This window comes from Sprattus sprattus, assembly GCF_963457725.1.
Source record: "Sprattus sprattus genome assembly, chromosome: 11".
Classification (NCBI taxonomy): domain Eukaryota; kingdom Metazoa; phylum Chordata; class Actinopteri; order Clupeiformes; family Clupeidae; genus Sprattus; species Sprattus sprattus.
Genome location: NC_137909.1, coordinates 27,818,949 through 27,830,056, shown reverse-complemented (window position 1 = coordinate 27,830,056; position 11,108 = coordinate 27,818,949). Strand labels below are relative to the sequence as shown.

General features: G+C 45.8%; 1 protein-coding gene across 1 annotated transcript in view; it reads right to left on the bottom strand.

Moving 5' to 3' along the window:
* The window catches only part of LOC308372127 (integrin alpha-11-like), a 39,476-nt gene extending 36,890 nt beyond the window's left edge, over positions 1–2,586 (bottom strand). The window contains exon 1 of the mRNA XM_080847244.1: positions 2,500–2,586. Coding sequence (XP_080703370.1) covers positions 2,500–2,548 — 49 coding nt within the window. The 5' untranslated portion in view covers positions 2,549–2,586. The remainder of the gene's footprint in view (positions 1–2,499) is intronic.
* Positions 2,587–11,108: the final 8,522 nt, after the last annotated feature.

The window sequence follows — 11,108 nt, the reverse complement described above, 5'->3', positions numbered from 1 at the left end:
AGATCTCTCTCACACACACACACACACACACACACACACACACACACACACATACACACTCATCTCAGTATCAAAGATCTGACACACACACTCATCTCAGTCTCACAGATCTCTCACACACACACACACATTCATCTCAGTCTGATAGATCTCTCACACACACACACGGTCAAGGCAGTCTCACAGATCTCACACACACACACACACACTCATCCCAGTCTGACAGATCTGACACACAGACACACACACACTCTCTTCTCAGTCTCACAGATCTGACACACAGACACACACACACACACACTCATCTCAGCCTCAGAGATCTCAAACACACTCATCTCAGTCTGACAGATCTCTCACACACACACACACACACACTCATCTCAGTCTGACAGATCTCACACACACACTCATCTCAGTCTGACAGATCTCACATACACACACACTCATCTCAGTCTCATACACACATTTATCTCAGTCTGACAAATCTCACACACACACACACACACACACACACACATTCATCTCAGTCTGACAGATCTCACATACACACTCATCTCAGTCTCAGAAATCTCTCTCTCACACACACACACACACACACACACACACACACACACTCATCTCAGCCTCGCAAATCTCACATACACACACACACGTATCTCAGTCTCACAGATCTCACACACTCACACAATCTCTTCATGTGCCTGACAGGCTAATCTCAGTGAAACTCACCAGGATATTTTCCCCTGACCTGGGAAACTTCAGCTGTGCTAAATCCACCAGAGCAGGGGTCATCACGAGTCAACACTCTCTGACACCTGGATGGAAGTGCAACCCCCCTAAATCAGTGGGTCAAGAAGTCGCGTGGAAATGTTACACGCAACCGTCACCAAGGAGATCTTTTGTTTTTCTTTCATTTAATACTTTCCTTGACACCCTTGATGCACCCTATTTGATTTCTGCTCCTCAAAACCCTCTTTTTACTTTTAAATCGAATTTCTCATTCATTAATATTTCTTTTTTTTTTCACACTTCACTCAGTTTATGAACTCCTCTGGCTGTGATCACTGCAGAACCTGATCACTGCCGAACTTTGAGCAGAACATCATCACTGCAGAACTTTGAGCAGAACATCATCACTGCAGAACTCTGAGCAGAACATCATCACTGCAGAACCTCATCACTGCAGAACCCTGAGCAGAACCTCATCACTGCAGAACTCTGATCAGAACATCATCACTGCAGAACTCTGAGCAGAACATCATCACTGCAGAACTCTGATCAGAACATCATCACTGCAGAACTCTGATCAGAACATCATCACTGCAGAACTCTGAGCAGAACATCATCACTGCAGAACTCTGAGCAGAACCTCATCACTGCAGAACTCTGAGCAGAACATCATCACTGTAGAACTCTGAGCAGAACATCATCACTGCAGAACTCTGAGCAGAACATCATCACTGCTCAACCCTGAGCAGAACCTGATCACTGCAGAATCTCATCACGTCACAACCTCGTCACTGCACAGCCCTGAGCGGAACCTCATCACTGCACAACCTTGAGCAGAACCTGATCACTTCAGAGCAGAACTTGTTTGGTTACATGGTTGCTCCGGCTCAAAGCCTGGACGCTGCCTGCCTGATGTCTTCAGTCTTCAGTTATCCACACATTCATTCGACATTACGTTAGGTGCAGATAACATGCCCTTAAGATCACTGTCTGTCATTACATGAACCACCTACAGCTCACCCAGGCCATGCAGTGACCCACAGCACTCCATGAAGTACTAAGAAGCCATGAGCAGCACTGGGACGAGCCCTTCTACCTGACAACAAACTACATTAACCAGAATGCATCTTGACTCCAGTAGGCTGCATCAGGCAGGTCTGAGTTGTTCTCTCTCAGGTTGGGTGGCATCAGCAGGCAGCTGGGCACCTCTCATCCTGCCCCTGTCCACTGGGGAATCTCATAGTGTCTGACAGACAGGATCATCTCAAACAGCTCTAATGACATGAAAGCCATTATTCGCAAGGCTAATATCGGGGGGCGACAGTGGTACAGGGGGTAGAAGAGTCGTTAAGTAATCTGAAGGTTGCTTGATCGACTCCCCACTCCTACTTACCAAGTGTGAAAGTGTCCTTGAGCAAGACACTGAACAATTTCCTTGTGTAAGTCGCTTTGGATAAAAGCGTCTGCTAAATGACTAAATGTAAATGTATGGTTGTAGCACTCATCTAGAGAGAAAATAAGCAGGTGGGTAACTGAACATCAATGCCCTGCCTCTCAGATCAAAGAACTCTCTACCTGTCACTTCCTGCCTCTCAGATCCTTAAAGAACTTTCTACCTGTCACTCCATGTCTCTCTCTCAGACACAGCAGTCATGCAAGCTTTATAACTTCACTCAGTCAGTGAAAACACACACATGCAAGTGCACAAACAGTCATAATGAATTACTTCACCCAATCACACACACATGCACACACACACACTGTGCTTACCTGGTAATACCGTCCAGGTGAACAGCAACAGGCTTGAGTAGTACTCCATGTGTTGAGTGATGTTCGGTGTGTGTGTGTGTGTGTGACTGTGGGATGGAACAGGACTGAAACTCTTGTTGACTCGAGTCCTGCACCAGAGCTCCTGTAACCGGAGCAGAGGAGAAGGAGGAGATTGGCCACACGAAAGGAGACGATGAAGAGCAGCACACACCCTCTCCTGCTCTCTCGTGGACTCACACACAACAACAGAGGGAGAGAGAGACACAGAGGGGGGCAATGACAGAGAAAGAAAGAGAGAGAGACAGAGAAAGAAAGAAAAAGAAAGTGAGGGTGAGAGTCAGAGAGAGGGGAGAGAGAGGGGACAGAGAGAGAAAGACAGAGAAAGAAAGACAGAGAGAGGGGAGAGAGATAGAGAAAGAGAAAGAAAGAAAGAGAGAGGGGACAGAGAGAGAAAGACAGAGAAAGAAAGACAGAGAGAGGGGAGAGAGAGAAAGACAGAGAGAGGGGACGGATAGAGATACAGAGAAAGATCAAGAAAGGCAGATTGAGGGTGAGGGACAGAGAGTGGGGAGAAAGAGAGAAAGACAGAGAGAAGGGACAGAGAGATAAAGACAGAGAAAGAAAGAAAGAGAGAGGGGAGAGAGATAAAGACAGACAGAGGGGACAGAGAGAGATACAGAGATAGATAAAGAAAGACAGAGTGAGGGTGAGGGACAGAGAGAGGGGAGAGAGATAGAAAGACAGAGAAAGAAAGAAAGAGAGAGGGTACAGAGAAAGAAAGCCCTAACCCTATAAACTATCCTAGCTATCTCTAAGCATAGGAACTCATAACAGTTGGCAGTTGTGTATTAATTAAAGGTATTAGCTGCTAAGGATAACTGCTGTATTTGGGGGTTAGGCAGCGAAGGTGCACACACACACATGCACACGCACACACACTCACACGCACCCTGACTGTTTCTGCTTTTTTCTATTATAATTTAAGTTAAATTCAGGAGACTGTAACGTCAGCTAGATAAGTAGCCGGCTATCATTTAATGCAAATAGAACTTTTCCATTTCAACAGTTTAAGGTTATTTAAAGATTCCTTAACTAGAAAGCTCGTTGCTTAGCATAGCAACTAGACACCATAGCAGCCAAGAAACACCATTTGATGCATAGCCTGAAACAAAGTAAAATTTCTCAAAATCAGCATTGACAATAAAAGGTAGTATATCTTTTGACACATTAATCCAATGGTTCCCAATGCTGCTGTGTCAGAGGGTTATTAAGCAACTTACTTCCTTTCTACATGGAAACAGTGTCCATAAGACCTAAAGCTGCTTTTAACTACAGAGACTTGAACATCATGTCGGTATCACAGGCTCTGCCCTATCCTGCTTTAGGTCTTACCTTTCCGACCTTCTTTAGTTTGTTCATGTCCACAATGAGCCACCCAATAACAACAGGGTAAGTAATGCAGTTCCCCTAGGCTCTGTGCTTGGACCCTTGCTCTTTTCTTTGTACATGCTACCCTTAGGTGCTGTCATAAGGACACATTGTACATGCTACCATTAGGTGCTGTCATAAGGACACATTGTACAACTACAGATACAAGCTTGCCTGAAAGATGTAAAAGCATGGATGACAAACAATTTCCTGCTCCTTAATTTAGATAACACTGATATTATGCTTGTACGCTCTAAACAATTAAGAATTACATTATCTTGCCATCTACCCACAGTTGATGGCATCTCATTAACATCTAAGACTATAACCAGATATCTCTGTGTAATTATCAACCAAGTGTGCTGCTGCCGAAAAACTGCACCAGTACTTGCCTCTCTGCACTGGCTCCCTGTTAAAAGCAGATTTGATTTCAAAGTACTCTTTCTAACATACAAAGCCCTAAACGGCTTAACTTCAAATTACCTCAAGGAATAAGTTGTCCCCTGCTGCCCATCAAGACCACTTCATTCCCTAAATCGAAGAATATCAAATAGAACAATAGGCTATCGAGCCTCTCTCATGTGGAAGGATCCTCCTGCTTCCTCCCTTTCCATCTTTAAACCTGGACTAAAGACATTCTTCTGTAGTGCATCCTATAGTCATGAATAATGCATCAAAAACCTCACGCACCAAGACAGCCAACATAACTCAAGCTAAACTCATCAAAACGAACTTATATAAAACTCCCAATATAAATCAAATTGGGCTACAGAAAGTGCATGTTGTACTGTGATTCTGTGAAGGAGGGCCTTTACAGATCCTGGGTGCGGCTTGAGAAGCATGTCTTGGCTGTGGCCAGACAGTTGGTGTATCCTTCAATCCTTACTATTACTGTATTACTAAAATCCCCAAGTAAGCCAACACACCTAATCATAACTCATCAAAACTAAACATAAACAAAGCTATTATTTATTAAGAACCTATAAAACTGTTTAGACTGTCAGATTGGATCTGTGGTACAAGTCCAGATTTTTTAACGCATGTGGACCTCTGTCTGACTCTATTTTTTAGCAGACTCCTTCGGACCTTTTCGCATGCAATCTGTGATTGCACATAATAAATGACGATTTGACACACACAACACCATAACAGGAAAATAGTGATAATTAAATGGATTTCAGTTTGAGTGGGAATGATAAGATAAAAAGAAAGAGAGAGAGAGAGAGGGAGAGAGAGGGGGGGAGACAGATAAAAAGAGAGAGATAGAGAGAGGGGGTGAAGAGAGGAATAGAGAGAGAGAAAGAAAGAGAGGGGGAGAGAGGGGGGAGAGGAAGAGGGAGAGAGAGAAAGAAAGAGAGGGGGGGAGAGAAAGAGAGAGAAGGAGTTTACTGATCACACACAGGTGGTGTGAACCCTTTAAAGGGCTTTTATAGCTCCGTTTCTCTGTAGTGCTGTAAATACCATGGCTGCCTTGCCACCACCCCCCTACCCCCCATCACACACCTGGCACAACGGAGGAATTTCATTCAGGTATGCTAATGGGAGCCAGGCTGTGGGCATTCATTCACATCTCGGTTCTGAGTGAGTCTCCTTGCTGAAGCAGATGGGTTCTATAGCACCAGTCGCACTGTCAATGGCAACTCATTTCACATCTCAGCCTTTTAGATTGAGCTATTTAACACACTAACTGTCTCCTTGATGAAGCAGATGGGTTATATCCTCCTGGGAACCAAGAAAAACATTATTGTCATCCAGTTTCTCTTTTTTTGTGATTTCATTAAAAAAATGTCAACTACAGATGACACAAGTCTATGGGTTGGTTCTCAGGAGGCTATAGCATCAGAGTCAATGGCAACTCATTTCACATCTCAGCCTTTAAGATGGAGCTATTTAACACACTAACACACTAACTGTCTCCTTGCTGAAGCGGATGGATTCTATAGCATCAGAGTCAATGGCAACTCATTTCACATCTCAGCCTTTAAGATGGAGCTATTTAACACACTAACTGTCTCCTTGCTGAAGCGGATGGGTTCTATAGCACCAGAGTCAATGGCAACTCATTTCACATCTCAGCCTTTAAGATGGAGCTATTTAACACACTGTCTGACTCAATAGCAACTCATTTCACATCTCAGCCTTTAAGATGGAGCTATTTAACACACTAACTGTTCCTGGTAGTGAAACACAACACAGCGCATTCTGTTGCTTGACTTTGAACTGGCGAGTGGGAGCCTGTAGAAAGAGTCTGACGACACATCAAGTCTATAAATCACAGCAAACAACGCCTCCGTGTTTACTTTGGGGCAAACACTCGTCCTAATTGGCCCTGGTAACAGACGGCAGAGAGCCCCTGTGACTGTTCAACTGCCAACTGCGTCAAGAGGGATAAGAATCCTGTGTGTGTGTGTGTGTGTGTGTGTGTGTGTGTGTGTGGGGGGGGTCGAATGTCTGTATAATCCCAGTGTCTGTTCCAGATAAACTGACACTCATGGACAATACAGGCTTCTGTAGAAAATGTGTCCTGCCAGCTTCAACAGATTATACTCCAATCATCCTGCGCATGTCTTCAATAAACTACATTCCCTACTCACCCTCTGCCCTCTCAAGACCAGCCGGGTGGCGATGTGGAGGTCTGCAGAGTTCTAATCAACCAAACAAGTGGCCATTTCATTCCAGAAGTTGATTTTAAATACTTTTAATGATTGAGTCTTAAAATCAGACAGCCTTCATTTCCTTTGGGGGCGAAGCGTTCTCGGAATGAGCATCTTTGTGGATGTGTAGCCGTAAATGGCCTTGCTGTGATATATGACCTGTTTGGAAGAGCTGGCTGGGCTCGGGGCTCGTCCCGCCAAACAGCTGCTGTGTCCTGCCATGAGCTGCAGTCTGTCCTGGAACACAGTGTCACTCCTGATTGGCCGCCAGGGTCTGTTGGGGCTCCTCTGATTGGAGCAGAGAGGTGTGCCAGCAAAACCCCACTCCTGATGATAAAAACACACCTGATCACTATGTGCCGTGACAGAATACTCATCTCATAGACACGGAGCTGGAGCTAGAGGCTGAGACGCCTTCATATATCACTGGATCTGGACACTCAGAGGTGTCTATAGAGAGACTAGAGGTATCTATGTAGAACTGGAACTGGAGAGTGAGAGGTATTAATATATAACCAGATCTGGAAGCTGAAAGGTATTTATATATAACTTTATCTGGAAGGTATTGACATATAACCATATCTGGACGCTGAAAGGTATTTATATATTACTTTATCTGGAAGGTATTAATATATAACCTTATTTGGAAGCTGAAAGGTATTTATAAATAACTGGAGGAGCTGAAATTGAGTCCAGGTGACTATTTCTCCTGGAAAGAGAAGCTGCTTCTCCAGAGTTGAAGCAGAGAAAAGTCACATACAGGGAACTATTCCTCCCACCAGAGCTACATTCACACTGCACTGGGCTGCACACTGACTCTAAGGCCAACAGACCTGCACTGGGCTGCACACTGCCTCTAAGGCCAACAGACCTGCACTGGGCTGCACACTGACTCTTAGGCCAACAGACCTGCCTCTAGCTGCCCACTGACTCTAAGGCCAACAGACCTGCACTGGGCTGCACACTGCCTCTAGCTGCCCACTGACTCTAAGGCCAACAGACCTGCACTGGGCTGCACACTGCCTCTAGCTGCCCACTGCCTCTAGCTGCCCACTGCCTCTAGCTGCCCACTGCCTCTAGCTGCCCACTGCCTCTAGCTGCACACTGCCTCTAGCTGCCCACTGACTCTTAGGCCAACAGACCTGCCTCTAGCTGCCCACTGACTCTAAGGCCAACAGACCTGCACTGGGCTGCACACTGACTCTTAGGCCAACAGACCTGCCTCTAGCTGCCCACTGACTCTTAGGCCAACAGACCAACACTGGGCTGCACACTGCCTCTAGCTGCCCACTGACTCTTAGGCCAACAGACCTGCCTCTAGCTGCCCACTGACTCTTAGGCCAACAGACCAACACTGGGCTGCACACTGCCTCTAGCTGCCCACTGACTCTAAGGCCAACAGACCTGCACTGGGCTGCACACTGCCTCTAGCTGCCCACTGACTCTAAGGCCAACAGACCTGCACTGGGCTGCACACTGACTCTAGCTGCCCACTGACTCTAGCTGCACACTGCCTCTAGCTGCCCACTGACTCTTAGGCCAACAGACCTGCACTGGGCTGCACACTGACTCTAAGGCCAACAGACCTGCACTGGGCTGCACACTGCCTCTAGCTGCCCACTGACTCTTAGGCCAACAGACCTGCACTGGGCTGCACACTGACTCTTAGGCCAACAGACCTGCCTCTAGCTGCCCACTGACTCTAAGGCCAACAGACCTGCACTGGGCTGCACACTGCCTCTAGCTGCCCACTGACTCTAAGGCCAACAGACCTGCACTGGGCTGCACACTGCCTCTAGCTGCCCACTGACTCTAAGGCCAACAGACCTGCACTGGGCTGCACACTGACTCTAGCTGCCCACTGACTCTAGCTGCACACTGCCTCTAGCTGCCCACTGACTCTAAGGCCAACAGACCTGCACTGGGCTGCACACTGCCTCTAGCTGCCCACTGACTCTAAGGCCAACAGACCTGCACTGGGCTGCACACTGCCTCTAGCTGCACACTGACTCTAGCTGCCCACTGACTCTAGCTGCCCACTGACTCTTAGGCCAACAGACCTGCACTGGGCTGCACACTGACTCTAGCTGCACACTGCCTCTAGCTGCACACTGCCTCTAGCTGCACACTGCCTCTTAGGCCAACAGACCTGCACTGAGGAGGAGACATGGACACTCTAAAGAGGCGTAAATCTCCTGTGCCGTGAGGACCGGTCTGCGTGAGGATCCATAAGCCAGAGGCTTCTCTCACAGCTGCCTCTGATAACCCACCCAGGGAAGAGAGCTGTGGTGGAAGATGACTTTAGGCTCTGGACCCGAGCCACGTCCTTTACCTGGTTCAGGTCAATGTATGTGGACACACACACACACACACACACACACACACACACACACACACACACACACGCACATAGGGAGAGGGAGACAGCCACATCACTTAGTTGGCTCAGCTGAATGACTGTGCTCACACACATACACACACACATACCAACACAGAATGGTATGCAAATGCTGTTATGATCACTGTTCCTTGCTGGTGGAATGCATGACAGTTAATTGTAGACCCCATTATTTGCCACAGAAGTTTACCGTCATTATTATTGTGTTGTACGTACCCACCCCCCTGCTAATGCTAAGGAAGTGCTACACAAACTCTATCAGTGATCTGTAATCTGTTCTCCCCCATGGATTTTTGAATTTTTGCTGGGCACTTCAAAGCGACATTATGTAACAATTTTACCTTAAAATAACAGCTTCAAAATTATTTTGGTGGTACGCTGACTTGTAATACGGAGAATGGCGTCTGTGCTACTGCCACAGCATGCCTGGTAGGACTGGTACTACACTATGTAACTTTGGGGTACAGGTTGCTACGTAATGCTTTATGGTACCACCTCACGCAACAACAACGAGATCCATCTGCTAGCTATAAGAGGAAGCTAGCGCAGTATTCTCTGTATGGACATCATGGCAGAGGCGATAAAAAAACCAAAGAAGATGTTGACCGAGGATGCTGGGAAGAGAAAAAGACAGTAACCGAGCATGAGACTGAACTGAAGAGTCAGTCTCAGACTGGCTTTCACTCGTTGGCGAGAGCTAAGAAGAGACAGAAGGATGTGATTCAGATGCCGAGCTGGCCTTCTTTCTTTCAGTTTAGACAGTAATAACTTATTAGCTTTCTTGCTATGTATTGTATTGCGCACACACACACACACACACACACACACACACACACACACACACACACACACACACACACATGAACCCTCTGGAATGCCCCTCTGGCTGATAAGTCCAACACCAGCACACAAGTTTCAAACTGGGCCTATTTTTCCTCAGTTCAGGGAATGAAACAAACATGTGTGAGCAATAATAAATAACTGTGTTTTGGATTCCAACTTAATGATACCACGATGGTCTGATCTTGGAGCACAAAGGTTTGGTGCTCTCGGATTGTGTCTACGCTAAAAAGATCACAGCTCCCTCATATTCCTCTGTGAAGCACTTTAGTAAAAGGACAGGGATGTTTTTCCTGGTGCGCATGTTTGTGTGTGTTTGTTTGAGAGACAGACCGACAGACAGGCCCAGAGAGAGAGAGAGAGGGTACAGTATGAATTCCAATGTGTGTGTGTGTATGCATGTGTGTGTGTGTGCACTTAAAAGAGTGTCTGGTATGAATTCCATTGTGTGTGCGTGTATGTGTGTGTGTGTGTGTGTGTGTGTGTGTGTGTGTGTGTGTGTGAGAGTCTGGTATGAATTCCATTGCGTATGTGTAACAAAGTGTGTGTGTGTGTGTGTGTGTGTGTAACAGAGTATCTTTTATGAATTCGATTTTGGGAATAAAAACTGAAGCCCAAAAGCAAATTAGAAAATTAGACGTTTGGGCAAGAAGCAAAAAGTTTTCCTTTCACTGACAGAAAACTCATGTCGCCGACGGCACATGATCCCTTTATTCACAACAATAGTTCATAAATCTGAGCACAAACATCCAGGGTTCGTCACCAGCTCATCAGAGAACAGTAAATATGCCAACATGTGCACCAAGACATGCTGTCTGTCAAGCTAATCCAATACCTTCAATCAAACGGCACTCAGAAACATCAAGCAGGAAACTCAACGTAACCAAGGCAACACTATCACTAACACTACATGAGGAACACTGTGTGAGTCAGACACTCTCAATACACAGCCAGCTCTGGAGTTAACAGAATAAAACCATCTATATGTAAGCAGCATCATATTACTAAACTAGTGTTATACGGAATAAACCATCTCAATACACAACCAGCTCTCTATTAAACAAATGTTATACAGAATTAACCATCTATATGCAAGCAGCTCTATATTAAACTAATGTTATTCGGAATAACCATCTCAATACACAGCCAGCTCTTTATTAAACTATGTTATTTGGAATAAACCACCTCAGTACATAACCAGCTGTATATTAAATTAATGTTATACAGAACAAAAACCCTCTATATGCAAGCCGCTCTATATTAAACTAATGTTATATGCAATAAATCAT